Below are 13,146 nucleotides of genomic sequence, written 5' to 3' on the forward strand. Positions count from 1 at the left end.
TTTCAAGCTGTTATCATTAATTCATAGATTTAGAGGAAATCTTATTCATGCGTACAAAATATTTTTGTAGTAGAAGTATAGAAATTGTAGTAGAAGAAGAAGTAGAAATTTTGAATAGATTGATCATTATTGTTACGCTTATAATTTAATTTAATTAAATAAATATTTTGTATTATAGCAGTGAAGACTGACTGTCATGCTTTTATTTAATATCTTATGGAATTGCCTTCGCTTCGCATATATAATTAAGTGCAATGTCACAAAAAACGTCATTAAGCGCTGTTTCCTTCAACTCGATGCATAATTCCTGCAGATTGTTGGGCTCCTCTTTATGCCATCTTAGATAAGGCATGGGCTCACCAGTGGCAATAGAAGTCCATACTCTGTTCTCTGCTAGGCAGTTACCCGATATCCAATATCTGCTAGATGGGATGGCCGATAGCATCAAATCCATTTCCGTGCTGCTCTCAAAATTAAGCAAGTGTCCTCCCAGTTTGCGGCAATTGTGCGCTGCCTGATGCCAGTTGGCCTTCAAAGTGGTCTGGACATGGTAGAACTTGTTGCCAATTTGAATGGGGAAGTTAGTTTGATATTTAGACTCTACATCCACATTTACGACTACAATTGAATAATTTATAGACTCTGGTACTTTGTGAATAGAAATATTTACCTGTGCGATTCGACTCGACAATCTGTGATGGGTCGTCGCCTATGAAGAAATCCGGTGTTAATGAAAATTGAGTGTTTCTGACATGATCTATTAAGGAAAACTTACCCGTCGGACTTGGCATGGCAAAGTCCCATAATTGAAGGATGATTAGTAGAAACACAAACTTATTTCTCATCGTGCTGCCTGTAGCCCAAGCTATAACCGAATGGACAGCGGGTTTCGAATTTATACTTTTCGACTCGTCATTTTGTAACAATCAGCATTATAAAAAGAAGTTAATCAACAATTGTGAATTGCGGACTATAAATATTTCACCAAGGAATTAACTGTCTGATTGGATCGGAAAATCCGTAGGATTGTACCGGAAATTCATTATCTTTTTTAAATTGACAAAATATTTATCAGAAATTAATTTGTTAAGGTAGACAAGATTCACAATTTAAAAAAAAAAAAGTATTTTCAAAGATTGTGATCTTATTAGACATTATTGTTCCCATTCGCTTAAACGGTATTATCGGGATTGCTGTTGGTTCTGCTGAGGATTAAGTAAACAAGGGAGGATTAGTCATGTTAGCCAAACCTCGTGTTTTTTAACTGATAACTGGACAGAATTATTGCCATAATAAAACTATATATTTGATGGGTTTAGAAAAGTTGGGTAATGTACAGAATAGTTATTGATAATATAATTATATCAGCTGCATTTAGATCATGAACAATAATAGCAACAATCTATACCTTTTTGACTAATATATTATTAAATTATCATTTTTAATCTGTATTCTCAATATATTGGAGTTGTCAACTGTATGTATGTATGTAGAGTGGGGGTGTTGCTGAACACAGCTACATATATGCATATAGAGATTATGTAAGCCAATATCCCATATCCCAATGCTCGAACTGTAAGAATGCATCAATTAATATATTCTAAGGTAAATCGTTGTTTACCATGCCCCAAAAAGTATACCTAACAAAGTTCGATATTATAAAAACTGTATAATTGGTAATATTCATGTATTAACATTCAACGAATTTTACAAATTATAATTTAAATATTTTAGACTTGAGTGAGCCTTGCCTCGTATTCCTATGATTAGGCTGTTTTAGGTATAGGCTGCCTATAATATGTTCGCTTGGCACACATAGTTGAGGCGAGTTTCGCAGGGCTCATCAGATAGTCCGGCTTTTGCCGCTTGAACGCAATATTCATTGCCAGCCAAATTGTCCGGCTGTCCGGGCTGCCAGCTGCTGTAGGGCATGGCCACTCCAGTTGCTATTGAAATGAAGTTCCTATTTTGGGCCAAACAGTTCGCGGAGACCCAGAACCGATCCGAGTTAGTAATCGATACGATCAATTCTATTTCAGTGGCGCTCTCGATGTTCAGCAAATATCCGCCCCACCTGCGGCAGCTCTCCGCTGCTGAAAACCAGTTCTCCTTCAACTTGGTCTCGATGTAATAAAGCTTACTGCCAATTTTGATCGGGAAATCTCCGCAGCTGCTAACGCATTTGCCCAACTCATTCTTTTGAGCAAATAAATTAGCTAAAATCGAAATTGTATTAGTTCTACTTCCAAATCTAAGGTTTTTATGATTTACTCACGTGTCTCATGCGACATTGCGAAATGCCCCAATTGCATCGAAATTAGCAGTACAACTATTTTTACATTCATTCTGCTTGGATTTGCCAATCGGGCCAGCTCTGACTAAACTCTAAGAATACTTTCAGTATTTATACCATTTTGCTCAAATACGAGAAGCCAGATAGAAGAACACGATAAGAATGTGTCAAGTGCTTGCCATAAGCTGCCAAAGTAATTGGTTAATGAGGTTGTAAATTCAGCGATACGTAAGGAAGTTCCTCTTGAAATACCGTACCTCGATAATCTATTGCACTCACTCACATTTGCTATACATAGATGATCAGGTTAACGGTTTAACGGTTTAAACGGAAGAAAATATTTATAGCGCGGAACTAACAAAAATAATTTCCGAAGTGGATTTAGAATAAAACTAGGGTATATCAACATTTTTCTAGATACAAAAGTACCATAAACGAAATACATGAGTCTATTTTAAATTAGAAAGAGAATGGGAGACTATGTAAAAAAATCAAAAAAGATTATTCTCTGTTGTGCTTCATTTATAAGAAGTATTCGATCATAGTTAAAAACAGTTACATATTTTAAAGAAAATTAGGAATGTATTTTCCCAAGTTTTCCAAATGCAAGCAATTTATTCAAGGGAACAGGCCAAATAGTATTTTATGATGTCCGAATTATATACTTAATCTTCATATTAGCCAATTTGAAAATAAAGATCAGACTGTCTTGCGATCTTATATAGTCAAATCGTGAGGACAATAAAGATAATCAACATATTTCCAATCCAATCAGCCTATTAACTTCTATTTGATGATTTATAATCCGTAATTGCTGATTATTTTCTTTTTTTTATAGCTGATTACCAAAAATTTACCTGAATCGAACAGTATAAATACGAAAGTCTCTGTCCATTCGGTCATATCTTTCACTACAGGCAGCACGATGAGAAATAAGTTTGTGTTTCTACTAATCGTTCTTCAATTATGGGACTTTGCCATGCCAAGTCCGACGGGTAAGTTTTCCTTAATAAATCATGTCAGAAACTCTCAATTTTCATCAATTCCGGATTTCTTTATAGTCGATGACCCATTACAGCTGGTCGAATCGAATCGCACAGGTAAATATTTCTATTCACAAAGTACCAAAGTCTATAAATTATTCAATTGTAGTTGTAAATGTGGATGTAGAGTGTAAATATCGAACTAACTTCCCCATTCAAATTGGCAAAAAGTTCTACCATGTTGAGACCGAGCTGGAAGTCAGCTGGTACCAGGCGGCTCACAATTGCCGTAAACTCGGAGGACACTTGCTCAATATTGAGAGCAGCACGGAAATGGATTTGATCCTATCGGCCATTCCATCTAGCAGATATTGGATATCGGGTAACTGTCTAGCTGAGTACAGAGAATGGATCTCTATCGCCACAGGCGAGACCGTGCCTTATCTAAGGTGGCAGGAAGGGGAACCCAATAATCTTTTTGGCGAAGAGTTCTGTGTCGAAATCAAAAGAACTTTACTCAACGATGACGACTGTCGTTTATCCTTAAATTATATATGCGAAGCCAAGACATTGTAAGAAAACTGTAAATTTGTTGTTTATATTTGTTCTATCTGCACAGAATCAGCTTGGGTAAATAAACAGATTTTAACTTTATATGAATACGTATATTTTAATAGTTTATATAGGTATAATTTTTTTCAGTTTACTGCTAAAGCAATACAAAATTGTTATTTAAGCTACGAGTTATATATGTCTATATAACGGCTACTGGCATACTTAGAATATGTAATGTATTTATATTCGCACTAAATATGTATGTACAGGTTTTGAATATGAATATATGTATGTACACACCCATAAATGAATAATCATTTCTCAAAATGCTAAAACGCACATTATTTATATTTCATACATACGTATATCTACATATGTATAGCTAGGTATGTGTGTATATATAGTACAGACAATTCGATCTCCTGCTTAAATAGTAATTGCATGTTAGGCTAAGGAAATATAATACGAATGGTGCGTAGGCATATGAATGTTTGATATAAAAGTTAATAAGTGTAGAATTTTCTGATATAGTACATATAATAGTGTAAGGGTTACTCGTATAGTTTATTCATAATATTGCAAATAAGATTTGGGACTCTCATTTTGTTTTGTTTTGTGTTGTTTTTGAGCTATTACAACTGGGCCCCATCAAAATGTCTAGGTATACTAAATGATATTGGAAATAAACTAGTTTCGCATAGATCAGATAGTGTTCAAAACAAATCTACCCAGATGATTATACGCAGAGTTTTGCCATGAAGCGATCATTATACATAGAGAGTGTACAATTAATTTAGTTATTATATATTACAATTAATTAATTATTCTTCTCGTTTATTTTGGCAGGAACACTTTGCGGTTGGTTCGTTTCATTTCATTTCGTTTCACTACTAAACTGATCAAATTAACAATATAAACAATACAGAAGAAAACAAAACATTTCGAACTCTACTCAGTCGTGGGCCTCTTGGCACCTCCTCTTGTTCGGATATTTGGTTCAGCATTATCTAATGACACATGGGAACAGAGCTTAAACTCTATTGACGTATAACCTATTAGCTGACATATGTATGTTCATAGGTGAAATGCATGTTTCTTTGCTTGTATTGTCCATGTTAATTTTCTAGTCTCTTATAAACCATTATAATTTGATTAAATTTAATTTTTTGATCATTTTTTTTCGTTGTTTGAAATAAAGTTCTTGAAAGGCATTTTTGTAATAATTTCACAATAAACTTTTATATTAATTGCCAAGCATAATTAATTTTAACAGGCTGCTGGGATATGTTTCATAGCACTAAAGACGTTAAACAATATGGGGTGGGGGGATTGTGAGCGCAACTCTCAGATACTAATACTAGGTTGAAGACATATTCGAAGACTAAACATAACATAATTTGCACTAATTGAAAATTGTATTTCATTCGATTTAACAGTTTATATTTGCTGCCAATTTGTAAATTATCATTTTTGTTTGTTTTTAATTTGCTTAATGTAAATAATTTATATCACAACAATAGAGACAAAGATGGTGTCTTTGTGTGTGGGTGTGTCTGTGTGCGTAATACGTGTGTGAGCTTTGATATGAGTTTGTGCGCACAGCTTTCGAGGCTCGACCAAATAACAAAGGCAATATTTAATTAAATATTATTCAATATACACATATATAATATATACATATACATATTCATACACACACACTGAAGCACTCAAGACAAACAGTTGCACACACGCATACAACGAAATTACTGTGGACACCCACAGACGCATACACGCACACGCACACGCACACACACATACAGACGCAAACGCAAGCGCACGCAGCAATATTCCACTGAGATCCAATACAAGAGTAACGCCCATCGGGGTCACGCCCATCCAGCGCCGATCTAATACTAACTCTTGCTGAGCGCCTTCTTTTTCCTTTGTACCAGAATATCGTAGAACGGATTGTGGCTGATGGACTGTGTCAGGCGCTTGATCCATTCCTGTTGATCCTCCTCCGTTGAGGCCGACATGCGGTAAACCGTGTGCTTGCCCTCTACCACCTGCAGATCAATCGAAGCGGATCAGTTTAGCGAGACTCGATGAAATGCGACTCAATTCACTCACCTTGCCCTCGGAATCAGTCTTGCATGCCTTGATGATATCGGCGCCGCCGGTGGCAAACAGCTCAAAGCAATGCGGCTTGCTGCGATCCTGTATCTCGCGCACCGATATATTCTCGAGCGGTATTATGCCGCGCGGCTCCTTATCTGTGGTATACTCGAAGTAATACAGGCAGTTGTCGTTCAGTATGAACCATCGTCGCTTCCACGATTTGTATCTGTGCAGGGATTTGCTATTAGAATGGCTTAAGAACTACCTAGAACGCAATTTCTTCTAGTTACCTGCCGCCCTGCTTCCAGAGCCAGCCCTCCTTGTCGGGATTGAAGAAGGTGTGCATCAGATCGTTGCCATCGTCTTGGGGTATCTTGAAGGGCTCTGTGCGTATCGACTCGTACAGTGACTCAAGCAGGCCACGGGGCAAATCACCGCCGTTGTTGATGCCACGATTCATCGAGATGAATTGCTCCACGGTGGGTTTGTCTTTGACCTGAAACCGAAATGAGAATGAAAATGAAAATGAAAATGAAAATTAAATTGAAACTGAAATTTGAATTGATATAGGGATGCCGTTGTGAAACAAGCAAATTGCGCAATAATAACTAATTAGGGAAACATTTTATGTGCCGCTCGTGCCGTTGAGATCGTTTTACCAGATGCCAGAGCCCAATTAGTGGCCGCTCAACGATTTCAGCTCGTGTGAAATGCGTTAGACTTGACCTATTTTTAGCCCGATGCACAACACTTTTATTTGTTTTTTTTTCTGTAATTGCTCGAATTCAATGTTGCTCTTGCTGCTGGGAAATGGCAAATGGGGAAATGAGGGGAAATGCGTCGTGTGGACCGTCAGTAATTGCTGCCTGACAGGCGACAAAGTATTCAATTCCGCAGTTTTGGGCCACGCGACGTGCATTTCGCTAGCTTTTTTATATTTGATTTTCTGCTTTTCTTGTTTTGGTTTTGGCACATTCAACGATGAAACACCATCCCACTGTGCCAGCAGCAACAACTACAACTTCCTGTCGCTCCCCAACACTTCCGGTGCGCAAACCATGACACTGAACTGTAATTTGCTGCTGCCAACGAAAAAAAACACTTTAAAAAGTTCCCAAACCTTTTTTCCGGAATATTAAAACTTTTTTTTAAAACGCTTGAAAGTCACACAACAAAATAATAAGGTACTTGAAACACACAATTTAAGGGTGATTGAAGAGCAGAAGATATACATATATTCCGCTTTATAAATTTAGTAAGGAATACTAAACATAAAGTTATGAAATTATTTATGTGTGAGCAGCATTTGAGGCTGCAGGAGTTGGAAGGTCGAATGATCTATAGATTTATAAATCCCTAAGGAGATTCATAATTAGGGGGGAAAATCCGCAACTTCCTTTTAAGCAAAGGCTATGTATTATAGAACGAGATATATATAAGGCAAATTAATCCATTCCAGGTTCTTTCGATAATCATAATCAACATCACGCATCACTCGACTACTTACCGATGGATTGTGCAGTGATGTGTTGAGCATTATAATGGCAAAGCTGAGCACGTAGCAGGTATCCGTGTTGGTGAATATGTCCGGATTGAGCTGACAGTAGCGCTGGGCGAATGTCTCCATCATTCGGTCGATCTTCTGGGCCTCGCCGGGCAGCCGAAACGACCACAGAAATTGCCTGTGAAAAATGCAATAAAGAGCGTTGAGAAATGTTGAAGTCAACTAGCTGAACTAGCAGCTGTGGCTGTGGCTGTGTAGAGCTAACCTTAGAGCTTGCACCAGTATCAGATTGGTGAAATCGTGGAGGGCCACAAATGCCTTCAGCACATCCTCGTTGAAATCGTTTTTCTCGCCGAGGTAATCGCCTGGAAATTCAAACAGAAATGAGCATGAAAATTTATGTTATGCATTATGAGTTTTAATTGAATTTCGCCCCATGCGGGCGTCGCACTGGGCCAACAATTTACGAGCTCTGCTCACGGGCCACGGGCCACGGGCCACGGCCCACTCACCTATTGCCGTTTTGTTCAGGCCCTCGCCCTTGTACAGGAAGTGCGCCACATCCTGGGGATCGTGGCGCAACAGTCGATTCTCCACGAGATACTCAATGCCTGCAATTGATAAGAGAAGTTGTTAAAGTTCAACTGAATTGCTCAAGGACTTCAAATATTATGCACTACTCGACGGCAGCTCTGCTGCTGCTAAAGCCGGAAATTCAAGTTGCGTCGAATCAAATGCAGCCCAAGCCCCACACTCGTCATCTACCCATATAGCTCGTAATCGGCAGCGACCCGCAACATATGAACCGCAGCAATCTCAACAATAACATCGAAGAGAAGCAGAGAAATAAATAAAATAAAATAAAATAGGGAGCGCCAGTGCGCAGACCAGACATCGATGTCATTATTTGCCAATCAAAGCGCGCGGGCCGGCAATTTGCGATAAAAGCCGGAAGACAAGACAGCAAAGAAGCAAAGCCCTCCAGGAATTAAAATGAAACGCATTAGGACCGAGCCACAGCTAGCGCGAAATATGCGACAAGCGAACAAATTTGCCAATCGCGTGAGTCCTATGCGATCCAACGATAGCTGGCGCCAGACAACAAAAAACTAAATATATTCGCCTCGTTTAGATGGTAAAAACTTTGATTATTACGTGTGTAACTATGATGGCATGGTAAGTTATAGAACTGGAGTAATCAAAGTGAGAAATGTATGGAATTATTGAGAATAGTCATCATGTAGAAAGAGAAATTACAACAGTTTAAATTTTTGCAGATTCCAAGTCTTTTATCCATTTTGAGTTATTCACATATTTATCAAGTCATATAATACTTATAACGATTCATTTCAATTAATCTATAAATAATTCATTACAATATTCAGTATTTATTGTATTTAATTATTTATGGACTTACTGAGTGAAAATATATTTATATACATACATTCCTCCCAGAGGAAAAACTGTTTAATAAATTTTTATTTTTTATTTTATGAGTTTTGCAAAAAAACAGTTTGGGTTTCATTTCAGCAATAAACGATTTTAGAATATATTTTAAATTTATATACATATTTTTAAACGTATTTTAATTTCAAATTATTTATTGAATATTTTATATTCAGAATTTAATAACAACATAGCATATAAATGTTAAATTTAATTATGATTCTATTCACAAGCAACTACTTCAGGCAACACTTTGAACGCCCCTCGCCCTGCCCACAAGTAACAAGTTTTTCCTTTACTTTTGCTATTGCTTCAATCGCAGACAGATTGGCTTTTCAGTTTGATGCTTTTGTTGTGCGTTGTTGGCAATACGAATTCATACATATATGGAACAACAACAACAACAACAACAACAAACAACAGCAATAATAACAATGACAACAATAATGCGAAATGACAACGGATAATGACAAAGGAGTCGCGCCCGTAGCAGGAGTTTGTCAGGCTATGGCAATACCATTTCTTTTTTTTTTTTCTCCGTGTTTGTTTGTCAGGCGCGCATCACACGCGATTAGCATCAGCAAGTTGGCAGTTCTGCAGCCTTAAGCCACTAGCCCCGCCCACTGCCACCTACCAATACCCTCGATGCGTTATGTATGGCACATTTGTGGGCTATTAATTTAAGTGTGTGTGCGTGAGTATGTGTCGCCCCCTCCCGCCCGCTCCGACAGCTCGGCTGTTGATAATCGGGCGATAAAGCGACAAATGGCGATGGCCTGTAAAATATCCGCATTCCGCGAACCACCCGAGCCACCCAAACCACCCAACAGGGAATGTTTCACATGTTTTTAATAAGCGCCTCGTTTCCCGAAGTGGACTCGATTTCCACTTTGTTATTGCCAGCGGTCGGTCGCTGACTTCACGCCACTTACTACAAATACTTCACTGTGGATTAGCATTTTTATTGTTTTGAGTTTGACGCAGGATGCGACATCGACTGAGGCCCGATGCCTGCCTGTCCCAATTTGGACTAGTCAACGCTAATTTATGGCCAAGAGGTCGATGAAAATATTTGATTGGCTCTTAAATTACGAGACGACAGCGACAGCATCGAGGTCGCATTTTAGAGCAAAGATCTTTCTGGGGGGATTAGGAGAGAGAGAGAGTGCTCAATAAATGGGTCACCAGGGATGCGATGCGTAGAAGGTTAAGCCAGTACAAGCTGCTATTTATATATGTAGCTATTTTTATATTCTCATAACTCATCTATTAATATATTTATATGGAGGAAAGTGTGGGAATGCAATGCCAGAACAGAGTCAGAGCCAGCCTCTGTTGACATATCAAATTTCATTTCTCAATTTAATCGATGTACCGATAATTGTGTAATGGAAGAGGGATATCAACTAAGTAAACAGAAGTGCAAGTTATAGCCCATAGATACACATAGAGAGGGAATGTTCTGCCAACTCTCAACTGTTACCCTCTGTCTGGCCCATTATTCACTTTATATATTGTGATATATCGATGACATTGTGTGCTTGTAATCTTCAACTGTGCCGCCCGCATCTTTGGCCTTGTCCGGCCCGTCACTCAGCGCGCTCCGCTCGGATCTCAAGAATATTGCGACATTGACATTTCCATTAAATGAAACGCCCCGGCACTCACTCGTCGGTATCCCGGCTGCACGTACGACAAATGTCAACGAACTGTCAAATTTGTCAGCGTTTTAAGATTGCGCCCGGGTGGGTGAAGACTTCCACGAGACTCTCGCTGCATTGCGCTGCATTCGCTGCAGCTCATCATTCGGGCTCATTACGTTATTAAATTAACTTTGGAATTATCGTCATTGGGCGAACGTGCCCGGCGCTCAGCACCGCCCCGCCACGCCCCGACAGCAATTATGACAGTGTAAATTCGCCTGGCTGTTATGCTCTTTGGCGCCGTCACGCAGCGCCTCGCAGCAGCCCCCCTCCCATCTGAAACAACTCAATTATAAAGCACTTCAGTTCCATACGTTGCTCGAAATTGCATTGAAATTTCATGTAAATCATTCGCACATTAACATTTCCCACCCGATTTGTCTCTCGGGTGGTTTATCCCAGCAAACGTCTTTGACTTATTCGCGAAATATGCTAAAATACTGGAATATATTGAGCATAATAAATTATTCCTAATTTAGTGAATTTCTGTTGAATTGAAATTATTTCAAGTTTTGTGGGGAATTCTAAAGAGTTTTTTTTTTTAAGCAGGTGAATTTCCAATAATTTCATATGAGTCATTTCACTTTTTTTTTGTATATCTAAAATTAAATTTCCATATCGATCTCTGTTCAAGTTCCATGATTTTTTCTTAAACATAAATATTGTCTTGTTTATATATATCTTTAAGGCTTAGCTTATTTATTTTTAATCTATATTTGCTTCAAGCTCACCTTTCTTGGGATCCATATTGAACTTTTTCCGCCCAATCGACATTTGTTTATCTTTGTTGGAATGCTTGTCCTCGGGCACATCGAGCGCTTCCATTTCCGATACGACTTCGCACAGCTCATCTTTGATTTGCTATAAACGAAAGCAAAGAAAACGAAATGAATTAATTAAATGAAACGAAATCGAGAGTTCAAAAACTTTCACACCGCACAATTTTGTATGTACAGCAGGCAGAAGCTGAAGTGCCTCCAGCTGTGCCCAACCGCATGTGAGACTAGATAAAAATAGTCGAGTGGAATGCATCTGCAAACACTCGTATAATTTGCGGAAATGAGCCAGTGACAATTGTTGCTAAAAATACAACAACAGAAAGAAAAACACATAAAAGTGTTCACAGCATTTGCAACAAGCCTCGATCATTCACAATTCACACTATTCGCATTCACAACAAGTGCGAATCATTTGCATGCCTCCACTTTGGGTATTTGATTTTATTTCACTTGAAACAATTTCGGCGTGCCAAAAATAAAAAATTCGCATAGAGAAATGAAGGGAATTTGATTTAATTGAATTACGCTCGCCGAGACGAGTACCTGACACGGCCTGGGTCCATTTGAGCGGGGTCAAGACACAGGCAGCGACAGCGACTCGCCTGTAATACGATGTATTCAAAGGGGCGTGACAAATTTGTCAAACACACAATTGAACTGAGGCGAACGAGGCCATTCACTCGCCGAGCACGCTGTGAGTGTATCTGTGTCTATGTATCTGTGTATCTGTAGCACATATGAGATACAGTTGCTGTTGCTGCACTCTAGTGTCTAGTTATTTGTCAGTCTGTTGACGCTTGACTTGGCGAGAGCGCCACGAGACCGGAACATATCAATTGCCCCTCCTCCCCTGAACTGCTCCTCAATGACCTTCTGACTCATTTGCCAAGTCTAACATATACTCTATATAACTATATATATATAAATATATATGCAAATCGCCTGTGGAATGCCAATTAAATACGCTGAGAAACAATTGACACGCCGAGCCACAGTGGCAATGATCGTTCACAGATTCGTCGTCAAGTCTGAAGTTATGCGATGAGCTCATCCACTTGGAACTCCACACAGCGCAACGCCGTGACCCCCTCGAGAATCTGCTAGTTTTAGATCGAGCTGCGGTTTCTTTCTGACTACATTTCATTTGCCAATCAATTCAATAGTTCTTTGACGTGTGATGTTGCATTCTCTACGGTTCTCCAAGAGCAAAGCCTGTCACACGAGAAGAATTTTATAGCGAATCGACAGTTGAATGACTAAACAAATCATCATTAAAAATATGTATATTGATATAAAGCCTTAGGTATGATGTTTTCATTATATAATAACTCGACAGTTTTATGGCTTTTACTTTAGAGTTTCAAATCCTTTCCCATGCTTTACGAACCCTGAGCATACGCCACGCCATTTCCGCTGCACACTTTAAAAAGATATAGCAATAGAAATCAACCATTCAATTAGTGAGCAGGCCAGACCTGAATTATGTAAATTTTGTAATTTCCAATAGAGTTAAATGCCCAACAGGAGTCCCCCATTAACTGAATGCGAGCTACCAAGCTACGCCCCGTGAGCCAGCAACAGACATTTGAGAAATCATGGAAAAATCACATAAAATTGAAGAAAATTGTTAATGAGAAGCGCGTAGAGAGGCATCAAAGACAGGCAGAGAGCAGCGCTCGCGGGCTATTCGCTTAAAGACGGCAACGCTAATCAAAGAGCAACAAAACAGAACCGAACCGAGTAGAACAGGTGGACAAGGGTCATTGATAGTGCGCAACAGACG

General features: G+C 38.9%; 4 protein-coding genes across 8 annotated transcripts in view; 1 reads left to right on the forward strand and 3 right to left on the reverse strand.

Annotated features, from left to right (window-relative positions):
* Nucleotides 1-165: 165 nt before the first annotated feature.
* Nucleotides 166-871, reverse strand: LOC6577053 (C-type lectin 37Db). Its single transcript, XM_002002992.4, has 3 exons — nucleotides 776-871; nucleotides 671-709; nucleotides 166-618 (listed from the first exon to the last, which is right to left on the reverse strand). The coding sequence occupies exons 1-3, from the start codon at nucleotides 843-845 to the stop codon at nucleotides 215-217; spliced, it is 513 nt and encodes a 170-aa protein (XP_002003028.2). The 5' UTR covers nucleotides 846-871; the 3' UTR covers nucleotides 166-214.
* Nucleotides 872-1,649: 778 nt separating this feature from the next.
* LOC6577054 (C-type lectin 37Db) lies at nucleotides 1,650-2,385 on the reverse strand. The gene is made up of 2 exons (XM_002002993.4): nucleotides 2,276-2,385; nucleotides 1,650-2,216 (listed from the first exon to the last, which is right to left on the reverse strand). Exons 1-2 carry the CDS (start codon nucleotides 2,343-2,345, stop codon nucleotides 1,792-1,794), a joined length of 495 nt encoding a protein of 164 aa, XP_002003029.2. The 5' UTR covers nucleotides 2,346-2,385; the 3' UTR covers nucleotides 1,650-1,791.
* A 795-nt stretch (nucleotides 2,386-3,180) lies between these two features.
* Nucleotides 3,181-3,930, forward strand: LOC6577055 (C-type lectin 37Db). The gene is made up of 3 exons (XM_002002994.4): nucleotides 3,181-3,288; nucleotides 3,355-3,393; nucleotides 3,446-3,930. Exons 1-3 carry the CDS (start codon nucleotides 3,219-3,221, stop codon nucleotides 3,850-3,852), a joined length of 516 nt encoding a protein of 171 aa, XP_002003030.2. The 5' UTR covers nucleotides 3,181-3,218; the 3' UTR covers nucleotides 3,853-3,930.
* Nucleotides 3,931-5,051: 1,121 nt separating this feature from the next.
* The window catches only part of LOC6577056 (cytohesin-1), a 39,402-nt gene continuing 31,307 nt past the window's right edge, over nucleotides 5,052-13,146 (reverse strand). For 3 of the 5 annotated variants that reach the window (XM_032728825.2, XM_032728826.2, XM_032728823.2), the window contains 7 exons: nucleotides 11,316-11,445; nucleotides 7,948-8,046; nucleotides 7,701-7,800; nucleotides 7,439-7,613; nucleotides 6,222-6,427; nucleotides 5,944-6,172; nucleotides 5,052-5,879 (listed from right to left, as the gene is read on the reverse strand). In XM_032728825.2, coding sequence (XP_032584716.1) covers nucleotides 5,727-5,879; nucleotides 5,944-6,172; nucleotides 6,222-6,427; nucleotides 7,439-7,613; nucleotides 7,701-7,800; nucleotides 7,948-8,046; nucleotides 11,316-11,445 — 1,092 coding nt within the window. In that variant the 3' untranslated portion in view covers nucleotides 5,052-5,726. The remainder of the gene's footprint in view (nucleotides 5,880-5,943; nucleotides 6,173-6,221; nucleotides 6,428-7,438; nucleotides 7,614-7,700; nucleotides 7,801-7,947; nucleotides 8,047-11,315; nucleotides 11,446-13,146) is intronic. The other 2 variants (XM_002002995.4, XM_032728824.2) reach the window with 1 other exon arrangement.

The sequence above is a fragment of the Drosophila mojavensis genome, unplaced genomic scaffold (assembly GCF_018153725.1).
Source record: "Drosophila mojavensis isolate 15081-1352.22 unplaced genomic scaffold, ASM1815372v1 contig_36, whole genome shotgun sequence".
Lineage (NCBI taxonomy): Eukaryota > Metazoa > Arthropoda > Insecta > Diptera > Drosophilidae > Drosophila > Drosophila mojavensis.